Source organism: Sinocyclocheilus rhinocerous, unplaced genomic scaffold (genome assembly GCF_001515625.1).
Source record: "Sinocyclocheilus rhinocerous isolate Xijiao unplaced genomic scaffold, SAMN03320098_v1.1 scaffold2647, whole genome shotgun sequence".
In the NCBI taxonomy this organism is placed as follows: Eukaryota; Metazoa; Chordata; class Actinopteri; order Cypriniformes; family Cyprinidae; genus Sinocyclocheilus; species Sinocyclocheilus rhinocerous.
In genome coordinates, this window is record NW_015639108.1 from 551,096 (window position 1) to 565,543 (window position 14,448).

The window sequence follows — 14,448 nt, forward strand, 5'->3', positions numbered from 1 at the left end:
ACGATCCAGTCCAGGAGCCACATGGCAGAGGAGGACAGCGCGGGGCAGGACGGTACGGTGCGAGCCACAGTTGAACCGCAGATGAGATTTTCTTTCTATCTCCCAAAGTGTGCCTGCCTGCGCTCTGCTTGCCTCAACACTACTGATCCGACACTACTGAGCTGGAAAACAAGGCAGCGCAGGATGGAGGGGAAGGGCAAGAGAAAGAAGAGCAGAGGAGGAGGGTGATAAGTGAGTGAAAACTAACACGGTGTGGCGCAAACGCACAGCAGGAGGAGAGGGCATGATGACATCCTTTGAATAGTCATATACCCCACCTCTCTTCTGCAGAAGGGCCGGGCTGAAGGTTCTGTCGGTCTGACATGTCTTATTTCAAGGACATAAGCAGACCCCAGAGGCCATGTTCCCCTCTGTTTGTGCTTCACCTGAGCATTCAGTAGATGAAAGAGTGTGTGTGTGTGTGTGTGTGTGTGTGAGGGAAAGAGAGAATAAAACGCATCTGACTTGATGGCTGTCACAAAGTACTGTTATGTAACTGCTCTCTTCAGGGCAGACGTGTGGCCATCCAGTATTTAAGAGAGGAACACACACAAACACACACACACACACTATGAAGGTCTTCATAATTGACATGATCCATCATTTAGGCTAGTCCTAGAATTTTCGGGTGAATTTTAGGATGTCGATGATCTCCATTACATTTGGTTCTCTAATTCTTAAGAATTTGTTTATTTGACTTCTGTTTTAAGAGACAGACATATTGAAGATGTGACAGGAAAAATAAATCAAAAGTAGGGACAATGAGATCAACATATGTGCAACCCTCTACATTGCGAGTAAATCACTCGCATATGCGACTAAATCTTCACTCTGGGCGACTAAATGATGTCTAATATTAGCCAATGGCTAATAAATTCTTAGATTTTACTCGCCAATGTGTGAGTTGGAGGCTAAGTATAAGTTTAGCACAGATATATTTTCACTCGCCAAACACTCAGACCGAGGCGCTTCAGAGTCAAGCGATATGTGATATTTCTCAATTCATCTCAATGGATGCGCAGCGCACCTGTATTTGACGTACCGTGAACTCTAGCGTAACGGCGCACGACTCGCCGTCGCTTTGGTTGAGAGCAGAGAGAGCGAGATAGTCCACTCTTACATACATGCAGAATTGACGCGCTACATGTAATATTCTTTGTTGTATTTTCCTGTCAAAATAACGGAGTTACTTTGGATTTTTTCAGCTTTTAAGAACTGCCGCTTTCTCCGGTAGTGGGCGGAACTAATGAGCAAACGACAATCTCATTGGCTGGTGCTCACCTATTATCGTCCCCGTTTTGATTTCAGCTAATCAGTTCGAGCGAACGCACAAAACCTGATTAATATTCATGAATTCAGCAGCTCGTTAAGCGTTTTATGCTGTTCTTATTAGTAGAATTCGTATTATTATTATTATCATCTTATCAGTATTATTCTTAGTTTTTTCCTCTTTTTTAAAATTTTTTTACAGAAACACTGAATGACCAAAAAAAATCACCACCACCAGTTTTAAATTCAGTTAAAATGTCTATGCATTCATACATGGTTACCAAATTTTAATTCTAAAGTTCTATCATTAAATAATACTTGATTATCATTAGGGGTGCAACGGATCGTAGATGATCCGTACGGACCAGACCCCACGGTTCGGTACGCATGTGATTCGTGGATTAACTGTTAAGTTTAACCATCATAGAGTGAAAGTTTACCATTTGCACATGTTTTATCTTCCCAGTTTACACATTCAAGCTTTAATTCGCGCACTTTTTTCTGTGCGCTCAGCCGTGGTTGCGTGCGCACACACGCAGAGAGAGAGAGGCGCGATTCTGACACCGCGTGATTCCTCTTTCACATACACACAAAGTTCTATTAAAATATCCGCTTTGGCAAGTATTCTAGTAAACACAGTCGGTTATGTCTTAAGTTAATGTAAACGGGTGAGAAAGAAACCGGATGTGTGTCAGTAGGTCCGTGCATTTGGTCATAAAGAGACAGCAGCCAATAAATACCGGTTTCTGTCTACTAATCAAATAACACCACAGCTCTAAAAAAGATTAATCTGTATTTAACTTGTGCAGTGAGCACTATTGTGTTAAACTTAATTACATTTCTGCACCTACTAAATTCTGATATTTGTAACTGTGATTTGTTGTTTTCATCTATGCTTGTAATTTGTGTAATTGTTCTTGTTTTATTACTAACTTTATTAGTTAAGCTAGTAGTTTTTGCTGTGGTATAGAAGTACTTAAAGTAAGGTTTTTTTTTTTTTGCTGATCCGAAAAATTATCCGATCCGTGACTCAATATATTTAAAAAGCTCAGTCTGGCGAGTAAACTAAAAAAATTACTAGCCAATGACGATTCAATTGCCAAGGTGTCCGTAGAGGGTTGATGTGGCAGGCCAGACTCAAACCTGCATAACCCACAGAACATCACTACTTCCCACTGACCTTCAATGCAAAGACAACAGCAACAAAAACAAAATATCTTCATTTAAGTTCTTCAAAAGCACAAAAGTCATACAAGTTTGGAATAATGTGAGGGTGAGTAAATCATGACAATTTTCTATTTTTGGGTGAACTAACCTAACTGATCAAAATAAAACACTAAACAGTCAAATTCTGATATGCGTTATCACATTCTGATCCAAACATATACTACTTACAATGAAACCATCCAGCACTGATACACAAATTAGCCTCGAATCCAGGGTGAAGCTGCATGCAAAAAAACACTCTAAATAATATATAATCATGTTTCCCAACTCTTTTTGTCTAATACACCCTACCATCCATCTGTAAGGCTAAAGGACTCCCATCTACACAAACTAAAATGATGATGTAATTTTAAACTAAAAACAATCCATACTGGAAGTGACTTTATAGTATATTTAAGCATGTTCAGCGTGCGAGCTACAACAAAATCCACACAATTTGACAAAAACAGACACATAATATTTTTAGTGATTTACCAACATTTTTTTTTTATTTTTTTAATTGAAATAAAAATGTAAAAATAAATGTTATTTAACAATCAATTAATTAACCAAATTTAAGGGAACAGTTCATTTAAAAGTGAAACTTTGCTATACAATTTACGCATCCTCAGGTTATCCAAGATGTAGATTGGTGAGCAAGTGATGTAATGCTAAATTTCTCCAAATCTGTTCCAATGAAGAAAAACTCATCTTCATCTTGGATGACCTGAGAGTGAGTAAATATTCAACAAATTTTTATTTTCGAGTGAACTACTCCTTTATCAAACAAAACACTCAAATGAAGAATTATTTAAATTGCACATAAGCCAGTTTTTAAGCCTGTTACACCAAATTAAAGGGTGTCAAAACTGCATTTATTGTTTGAATTTCAGAATAAAATTGACAGAATTCTTTCATATCAAAAACCAACAAAACACAAAGCCTATTTCAATTAATGGATGGGAGGTGTGCTACAAATACGGTTTAGTGAAGTTTTGATCAAGAATCAGCAAAGACTAATAGATTTAAGAATTGATATTGATTCATCAGAACAAAGACTGCTTAAAATCAAGAAATCAGAATTTCCAATCAGCATTGCCAATCCAGTGTCCACACAGCCGACATGTGTTGTATCTTATCCACAATGTTTGCACGACACAGTCAAAATGTGCCATCTGAGAAGGACTCATTAAACATCACTGTTATAGTCAGTGATCTCAGCCCTCAAAAACGGTTGGCCCAAAAACGAAAACTTGTTTTCTGATGTTTCAGAGGCTGGGGGAGAGACTGTAAATGGGCCTAATTACAACATATTGAAAGCTGCCAGTATTGTGACAAGCCATTTTGACACAAAAGCAGCTTATTCAGCATACAGAAGCAACTTTTCCATTGACTGCCATTCAAACAGAACAGCCTCTTGTCACCTTGTTGTGAACTTTATGCATTCTGCTTTTTTTAAGCTAAGAGCGAACGCATTGAATTGAGCATTTTTGAAATTCCAGGCATGTTTAGATCTCTTAATAAGGTTCAATGGAGATGGGTTTTGTTTGTTTTGTTTTTTGGAGATAAGCAATGATCTCTCCATAGAGCACACTGTTATAACGGTTTCCACCATTGTAGCACTCCCTAATCACTGATGTTTCTGAATCACGTTCAGACCTCTTTTCACAACTTCATCCCAAAAAATAATTGGAATCCACACTCAAATTTACTCACTTTTTGCCAGGTTTCTTGGTTTTGGTCCTTTTCTTCCTCGCCTGAAGTGCAAGTACTGTCAGAAAACAGATAACAGTTTAAAGTTTTATTTGGGCACTTCTCATAAATTATAGAACCATAGAAAAAAGGTTTTGTAAATCATTACACTGTTTGGATCATAAGAAACAAATGGCGGGGGGAAAAAAAAACATTTTTTTAAATTAATATTTTATTATATTTCCTATGTAGAGGACACTAGGACTCAGTAAATAGGAAAACGTAAACAAGACTCTATAATCAAAGATGTGCCTAAATCAAGAGCTGGTGATTGGCTCTGATGAGACATCAAGGAAAAACACTAGTTTACGCCGGTTCTGCTCAGAGACGTGGCTCACATGTGAGGCTGTATTGTATAAGCGTCCAAACCCTCATAGATGTAAGGCTACGTTTACACTAGAACGATACTCGTCCATACTTGTGTTTCCACTGTGTTTCAGAAAAGATCTCAGTCCACACCACAGACCGATAACGCGTGTACGTGACCATTCATGAACGCTGCAGCATCATGCTTCATAGGACAATTTATAAGATTTATAATACGCTTTTAATCAAAACTCACTTTAAACCACCATTGAGTGTTTGTAATAACTTCCGATTGCGATCTAATGTGTGTTTTGGCCATATAATGTTGCTGAAATATGTTATTTGTAGCCTTTTATATAGGGCAAAAAAAGTCACATCACAATTATTATATTTTTCAGGAAAATGACGATTTTATCACGATTCTTTAGGTTGGTTTTACTATTTTGCAAGTTGTCTGAGCAGTACAGCCAAAGTAATTTCCCTATTTTAAAAACAAAGCCTTACAAGGTAACAAAATACAAAAGAAAAAAGAACGGCAGACATTTAGGCCAAAGTGGGCAAAGATAAAAGTCTTTGTCACTATTTTATCTTTGTTATTAAAAAATAAGAACAAAGATACACATTACAAATACACATAATATACAAATAAAACAAAAAGTGCATTATTTTTCAGGTACAGTAGGTGTAATTAGCAGTAGCATTCAAGAAATTAAATGAACAAATATAAAAATAAAACACTGTATAAATTAGTGTTGTTGGGCGATATGGTCATTTTTCAAATCGTCATATTGCCACCCCGTGAGATCGCCGATACACAATATTATCGTGCACGCGTGCATGGGTGGGTGGGGGCAAGAGAAAGACTCTCTGTACTTATCATAGGCTATTTCATAACTATGTGGTGTATTAAACCGCGCGGGCGCACGAGAGAGAGCCTATGACAGCACCAATAATCGAAATAATATACTTTCAAGCATAGGCTATTGATAAACTAACATGTTAAATATAAAAATATTTAAAACAGCTATTTCATATAGGCCTATATTCGGATACAACAGTCATACATTGCTATTAGGACCGGCGTCCTGTGACAAGTTTGCCTCATCAGAGCACGGAAGTTCTGCAGTCAACGGTGAAAATCAAAAGTAGATTTATTTTAAAGACCAACAGTTTAACACTAAATATTGGACATAAACGAACACGTTAAATCAAAAGTATTTAAAACCGGTAAGTTCATATATTTGGAGTAAATTAAATTGAACGGATACATCAGTCATACAGCGCTCAAGACCGTGCGCCCCATGACGAGCCCGACGCACCACCACAGAAACAAGAATGAAATGCATTCTAACATAACTGTGGCATTAAACTCAGTTAGTGAGGGCTCAGTTAAAATATTGCACAGTAATAATAATAATAATAATAATAATAATAATAATAATAATAATAATAATAATAATAATAATAATAATAATAATAATAATAATAATAATAATAATAATAATAATAATAATAATAATTTAATACATTTATAGGAGAATGAGCCTATATCGTCTTGACTATTGACAAAGACATTTGCTATCGTCGATACACGATACTATCGTCTATCGGCACAACCCTAGTATAAATTATACATTTATTCTTATTAAAGCAACTGTATTAAAGTTCTTCAGTCAAGAGCAGTGAGTGATTTTTCGCTTTGTGTTTTGTTGTTTTATTAACATTAAAGGCATAGTTCACCCAAAAATGAAAATTCTGTCATCATTAAGTCACTCTCAAGGTTGTTTTAAACCTGAATGAGTTTCTTTCTTCTGTTGAATGTAAAAGTTATTTTGAAGAAAGTGGGTCCCCCCAGCAGGGGCGCAACTGCACATTTGATGAAGGGTATGCAAGATCAGTGTTGGCGCCCCCTGTATTCTAGCCCCTGACACTAACTCCAGCAGAAAACTTTCTGCAAGTCAATGACCAAAAGCCTATGTGGTGTATTAAACCGCGCGGGCGCACGAGAGAGAGCCTATGACAGCACCAATAATCGAAATAATATACTTTCAAGCATAGGCTATTGATAAACTAACATGTTAAATATAAAAAATTTTAAAACAGCTATTTCATATAGGCCTATATTCGGATACAACAGTCATACATCGCTATTAGGACCGCGCGTCCTGGTATATATAGGCCGGTCAGATTACTTGTTAAAATGCAATGAAATTCCTTATATCACCAGACGATGTACATCTGTGTTCGTGGTTGGAGACTGCTTCACCGGCTACAGGCTCTAATCCTCATTTGTGCGAGTGTGAAATGCGGTGCTGAAGTGAAATAGCGGGGCAATTTGATAATAATAGCCGAATTATAATAGGCTGCCTAATAATAATAATAATAATAATAATAATAATAATTTAATACATTTATAGGAGAATGAGCCTATATCGTCTTGACTATTGACAAAGACATTTGCTATCGTCGATACACGATACTATCGGCTATCGGCACAACCCTAGTATAAATTATACATTTATTCTTATTAAAGCAACTGTATTAAAATTCTTCAGTCAAGAGCAGTGAGTGATTTTTCGCTTTGTGTTTTGTTGTTTTATTAACATTAAAGGCATAGTTCACCCAAAAATGAAAATTCTGTCATCATTAAGTCACTCTCAAGGTTGTTTTAAACCTGAATGAGTTTCTTTCTTCTGTTGAATGTAAAAAAAATGCCCGATAAGCATGAAGTATGTCCTGGTGTCCACTACAGAGGACATGTATGAATTCGATGCATGTCTCACAACAGAAAGCCCTATTCTGCTTCGAAAACCCCACTAAAGTTCCTTAGATATTCATTTGTGACACACAATTTGAAAATCAGTCCGATTTAAAAAAATAATCATATTTCCATAAGAGTGCTGAATTTAGTCACACAATGTCTGTCATGTTTACAGATCAAGGAGAGGAGGAAGTTGTCGGGGATACAAATAAACTTGTGAATTGAATTCTCCGAGAAATTCACTAAAACATAATGTCCTCTACAGAGGACAAAAGTCTATGCCTGGGTCCCAGGATTAATGTAAACACTTTTACAACTAAACGTATTAGTCTTCTATATTACAGCTAAAAAGTAATATATCTTATGTTAAGAGACCAGTATTGAGACATTATTTTCATGTAGCCACAAAACAATTTTCAAAACTTGGTAATCATAGTTTTCAAGATACCACACTACTACGGATACTACAATGGTCACTTCATTAAAAAAAAATAAAAAATAAGTAGGCTAAAAGCTTATTATACCGTGACGTTACCATTTTACGGCTTTATCAGTTTGTGCAGTTAGCATTTTGTTGACACAAACAACAGTGAAAGCAGAATTGTTTCCACATCACAGCACTGACTTACTTTTATTAAAATAAACACATCTACGTTACGCGAAACATCGTAAGTCGAACCAAAACAAGAGAACGTTCAGCTAGCAAACGCTCACAAGAACGAGGTCGCAGAAAACACACAACAAACATCGATTACAATCAGAAACACGCTGAAAAAAACTCATAAATAAACAACTGTCCGCGTTCCTGATATACAGCGCAATATGAGCAGATGCTCCTGTAAAGCAGCGGCTCTGTTATATTAGCAGCAGCTAAACACACATGCGCTTTTGTCTCGATCAGCAACACACTGGTGAATCTCACAGCGCCTACGTTCACAACACAGATACGCTTCAGACGGCATGCTGTGTTTATTTCGATTTATACGAACGCTGTTGCTACAGACTGTCGAGGAGGACAGTAGTTCGGTCGTTTTGATGCTCACCTTTCCTTTCCATGCTGCACCGGCGGCTAAGTGCTCAGATTCACTCACATGTAACGGTCTGCGCATGCGCATCAAACTTCCCCAACAACAACTCGACTGAACAGAGCTACGCTGTATCGAAAGCCAAATGGTTCAGAATTCGCGTGCTTTTCACCGCCGTATAAATAACGCGGTCACACCCACATGTACTTACTTATGCTGCGTTCAAGTCCTCCTGGGACGTTCGTACTTAAGTCGTAATGACGACGTTAGGTGCGTTCAAGTCAGTTTAGTCGGCACAAGATGGCGGTGTACCTTCTTTTAATAAATTACAAGAAAATACAACAGGGTCTGTTAACTCTGCTTATAGAAAACGAAGAGCAAAGAATTCGCATCAGGTGTCTTTTGCGGTTTTTACTTGGATTTCATTAACTAGCTGCGTAACAAGAACATGACCAATTTAAGTTTATAGGACAACTAAACTATCAATTTAAACAAAAATTTACCGTCAACTACAGACTTTGCATCCATCGATTCCGCCATGTTTCTCATTGACACGCACCCAACTCGGAAACTCGGGGCTTAAAGAAAATTTTGAGTTTCCTACTCTTAATAACGACTTTGTGGTGGCGTTCATGTGTGTTCAACTCGTAAATACGATCTATCCGACATGACTTGAACGCACCATTACATGAGTCGCGCGTCGAGTTGTCACAAAGTTTCGAGTCAAAAGTCGATGTTGGTTTATTAGCTGTTGGGTAAACAAGGGACCATCCAGTCTTGCGTATAGGGGAGAGCGGGGTGAGTTGAGCCAGTTTTTACTTGCGCAGTGTTTAAAGCGAGCACATGACAGTAATGGGTACAACTTAAATATGTACATAGATTTCAGGATGTGGTGCCTCCTTGGGAATAATCACTTTGGGTCTAAAATAAACTGCTTTTAAAATATGGCTTTCCAATGTTCTATTGGCTCAACTTGCCCCCGGTGTGGGTAAATTAGCCTAGGGAGAGGGTAAGTTGAGCCACATGGAGTTAAACTGTGCCACTGATTATGCTGAAGTAAAACTGAACAATTTCATCTCATGCTATATCACAGGAAGAGAAATTTAATAAAAACGACTTCTTAAAATCTATGTGTGAGCCTTGTGATGGACAGGCTGTTCATCCAGGGAGTTTCTAAAACCTGTGGCTCAAGACGCTGGGTTAGGATCCAGCTCCCCACGAACTTAATAAGAACAAAGAGGTTTGGACAATAGAATGGATGGATGACTTCTTAAAAGTTTCATTTAAAGATACAGTTCACAACGTTGAAGGCATTCTTAAATTTAAGCTATTTTTAAATTTCAGAAAAAAAAGTTCAAATTGAAGAATTAAAAAAAAAAAAAAAACACTGCAACAGAACTGGGCTAATAGTACTCAACATTGTTGTGTTGCAGGGAAATACAATTTCATAAAAAACTTTAATGGCCAATTTTCATTAACAAGCCACTGGCTCAAATCACCCACTCCTACCATTTTAATAAATTGTATCATCCAGCAGTTTAGAGCTAACATCATGCTAACATTATAGCCTCATATAATAACCCCCTAAAGCACAAACACGTGTGATATTTTTCAGATTTGTCTGTAATCGTTCAGACACAAGAAACATGAGTCCTTGAACATAAAAAAAAAACAATCAGCAAAAAAGCCATTAAATAGACAATAACACGTTTTTTAAATCCCTCTGGGGCTGTTCTTTTATATTTTTTTTACATAATTGTAATGGTATGAAACTCTGTAATGGTTTGGCACTTGCTATGTGAACACACACACATACTGTTTCCATGTTTTATGGGACATTCATTAAATGTAATGGTTTTTATACTGTAAAAAAAAACTGTATTTTCTATTCCCTTACCCTAAATCCACTCCTCACACTAACCTTTCTGCAGTTTTAGATTGTCAAAAAACATTCTGTATGATTTATAAGCTAGCTTCAAAACATGAGTCCTTGAACATAAAAAAAAAACAATCAGCAAAAAAGCCAATACAATAACACAATAAAAATTTTCTATTCCCTCACCCTAAATCCACTCCTCACACTAACCTTTCTGCAGTTTTAGATTGTCAAAAAACATTCTGTATGATTTATAAGCTAGCTTCCTCATGGGGACCTAAAAAAATGTCTCCACACGGTCAAAATTGACTGGTGTTTCTATCTTTGTGGGGACATTATGTAGGAACACACACACAAAATCATGGACATGATTCAAAAAGGATAAATGGTCCTGAAAAAATATTTAATTTTTGCGATTTCAACTTCAAATTTGGAACACAACTTGTTTAGATTTATGCCTTTGGTTTTCTCGCAGTTTTCGAAAATATATTTCAAATAAAATTTAAAAATAGTATTTTGTGCATGTGTAATTATAACAAACTTAAACTTCTATCATTTTTTTCAGTTTAACTTTTTTTTTTTTTCACTTCAACAATAACCTGCCAAGTGTCTTCTTTAAAAAGTGACCAAACTTAATTCTGTGCTCCAAACGCAGTGGTTCCCAACCCTGGTCCTGGAGGCACCCCAACACTGCACGTTTTGCATGTCTCCTTAATCAAACACACCTGATTCAGGTCATTAGCTCATTAGTAGAGACTTCAAGACCTGAAATTGGTGCGTCAGAGAAAGGAGACATGCAAAATGTGCAGTGTTGGGGTGCCTCCAGGACCAGGGTTGGGATCCACTGCTCCAAAGCATTCAAGATTTATGACAGAAATTAAATTTTCAGGTCTATGCTCAAAAAATGGTTAACAGGTAATAAATGGATAATAATTATTCCATTAATATAATTTAGTACAATAAGATCACCTGAAAATACAAAATATTAAATTGAAAAACATTATAGAACTAAAATATAGTAAATTTATTTTATTGAAAAGGGTTTTTTTCCCCCTCAGTGTCAATAAGTATTTCCCATTGTGACAACTGACCCCACCTGCATGCTCTGCTAATGGGGACATGTTGTATGACAAAATATGTCAGTGAGTGATTATTTCATAAATGATTACTCATATTAAGAATTGCAGTGGTTTGTGGTAATCTGCAATACATGTTTATTATGTAACTACTTCAGGCATTTTGAGTGAGTATTACCACTTGGTGGCAGTGTTTTAAAAAAAAAAAAATTGTTTGCACAGATAACTTAACATAATCCCTTGTATTTTTCAGAATTAGAGGAGTACAAAAATGCACTGTTTTTGTGCAAAAGAAATACCAAAGAATGAATGTTGTGAAAAATAATTGCTTTTATTCCTGTATAGCAGTGGTTGTTCACAGACCACATAACTTGTGTGCGACTGAAGAAAAACCGGTTATATGCACAAACAAAAGAGAGAGAGAGATACAATAATCTATTTTCCATGAAAAATGGATTCCATGCAACAAAATGAAGTATAAACCACGTTTAATGGATTTCGCTGCTCGATGCACCACTGATTGGCACGTTTAGTGATTGTGCACTCGTCAGAAAACTGTAAATGTTCATACAAACAACCCCCCCCTCACATATAACAATACATGCTCAACACAGAAAATATTGCTGAATAAAATTAAGTGATAATATACAGTGAAAATAATAATAATCTTAAACAACTGATACAATAAGTTAGATTGAAAGAAAACACATGTCTGATGAAACAGTCTTCTAGTCTGGGCTGTTAAATTAAGATCGTCATGCTCAACGGAAAAGCTGAATATTGGCTCAGGTTCGTTCATTTTCGCAAACATGAACTTTCTGGCTGTACGTCTTTCCCAGGGCAAGCAAAAATAAAGGGGAACTACTTTACCGTGGACCATAATGCAGCTGCGTCTCGCTCGTAGAGTTGTTCTGTTTTCAGCAACTTCCTGTTAAATCCAGATCCCCCTTTGTTTTTTTTAAAGATTTATTTTTGCCGTTTTATGCCTTTTATTTAGATAGGACAGTAGGTCGACAGGAAGCGAAGTGGGTGAGAGAGAGACGGGGGTGGGATCGGGAAAGGTCCACAAGCCGGGACTCGAACTCGGGACGCCCGAAGCGCAAAGGCGCTACATGTCGGCACACTGCCCACGAGGCCATCGGCGCCGACCAGATCCCCGTTTTAAACCCATTTCTCTCAATTTACATAACTAATAAATGAATGAGGGGAGGAACTATGCTCTAGTCTAGCTAGAGCATCAGCAGCCCTTTAACATGGAGTGAAGGGAACAGCGAGCATTTGAAGAACAGGCAGAAAATCAGGCGAACCAGCCAAAAACATGTCCAAATCGCAAAGTCAAAAATAATTCTATAGATAGGAAAAATGAAGCCTATCTTTAGAAACCTTAAGATTTTGACTCGATTTTCATGACAATTTTTTGAAAGGTGAGTCTCATTACTGTAATACAGTGTTACAGGTTGTTGTTGTTTTTTCAATTGTAAATAGAATAATATAGAATAAAAGCTGTATAACAAATACTATCATGATGGATAAATGATTTATCATTTAAATTACATATCACAGTTTTATTCACTGCATTACAGCAATGGCAATTGAGATTTTTATTTTATTTTATTTTTTTCTGGTAATAATCACTGGGTGTACAGAGTAAAATGAACAAATCATCAATATATAAATAACAATATAATAACAATTATTGATTCTCATAAACATAATTATTGGCATTTTCTTTATTTTTTAAATATATTTAACAATTTTTGTCCTCTGTTTTTCTGGTTAATTATGCTCCGGAGAGGTTTTGTGAGATTCGCCCATAACATTATATATGTAAGAACATTGTGAAGAACTGTACATTCTCACTTTAGCACTGAACACCACGTGTTTTTCTAAATATTTTCCAATAGTTCATTCATATAAACAGCATTTATTACTGTTTTTGTCATCTATTATTGACAGATGGCAAATGAACAAATCATCAATATATAAATAACAATATAATAACAATTATTGATTCTCATAAACATAATTATTGGCATTTTCTTTATTTTTTAAATATATTTAACAATTTTTGTCCTCTGTTTTTCTGGTTAATTATGCTCCGGAGAGGTTTTGTGAGATTCGCCCATAACATTTTATATGTAAGAACATTGTGAAGAACTGTACATTCTCACTTTAGCACTGAACACCACGTGTTTTTCTAAATATTTTCCAATAGATTTCAGAACAGGCATATCTGCGTTCATTCATATAAACAGCATTTATTACTGTTTTTGTCATCTATTATTGACAGATGGCAGAAGATCACTGCGTCGATATACTCCTCGGTTTACATTCTACACAGAGCACTAAATAATAATTACATTCTCTTTAGGATTCACTCTGAAGTTCGTTCATTTGCTATTTATAATGCAGATCACATTCTGTGATGTGTGCTCTGCTGCAAATACTAAAGAAAACTGTTGCTGCACATTATTATCATTTATGTACAGCAGTGCCATTTTATTTACATATCTAAAACTTAGTATTCTGACAGTACTCGAGTTTTTCTGGCCTCTATTTGTTGTATAGGCTACAAGCGGAGATCGGAGGCAAATGTCTGGCTTCCCCAGAAAAAGAATATTAAACTGTGAGCTTAAAATGCTGTTATGAATTTGACTGATTGCGTTTTAATGAGAATACATATTTTTCTCCAATTTCAAGTGTTCTGGCCAAAAACAAAAAGTAGTTAATTCACCCAAAATTGAAAACTTTGTAATTTTCTCACCCTCAAATTGTGACCCTGGACCACAAAACCAGTCTTAAGTCGCTGGGGTATATTTGTAGCAATAGCCAAAAAAAACATTGTATGGGTCAAAATTATCGATTTTTCTTTTATGCCAAAAAATCATTAGGATATTAAGTAAATATCATGTTCCATGAAGATATTTTGTAAATTTCCTACTGTAAATATATATTAAAACTTAATTTTTGATTAGTAATATGCATTGCTAAGAACTTTAAAGGCGATTTTCTCAATAAATGTTTTTTTTGCACCCTCAGATTCCAGCTTTTCAACTAGCTGTATCTCGGTCAAATATTGTCCTAACAAACCATACATCAACGGAAAGCTTATTTATTCAGCTTTCAGATGATGTATAA

At 36.1% G+C, this 14,448-nt stretch overlaps 1 protein-coding gene across 1 annotated transcript in view; it reads right to left on the reverse strand.

The window, feature by feature from the left end:
* Positions 1–8,530, reverse strand: part of LOC107751004 (SRSF protein kinase 1-like) — a 44,752-nt gene extending 36,222 nt beyond the window's left edge. The window contains exons 1-2 of the mRNA XM_016566574.1: positions 8,377–8,530; positions 4,231–4,285 (exon numbers count right to left, since the gene is read on the reverse strand). Coding sequence (XP_016422060.1) covers positions 4,231–4,285; positions 8,377–8,389 — 68 coding nt within the window. The 5' untranslated portion in view covers positions 8,390–8,530. The remainder of the gene's footprint in view (positions 1–4,230; positions 4,286–8,376) is intronic.
* Between the last annotated feature and the right edge of the window lie 5,918 nt (positions 8,531–14,448).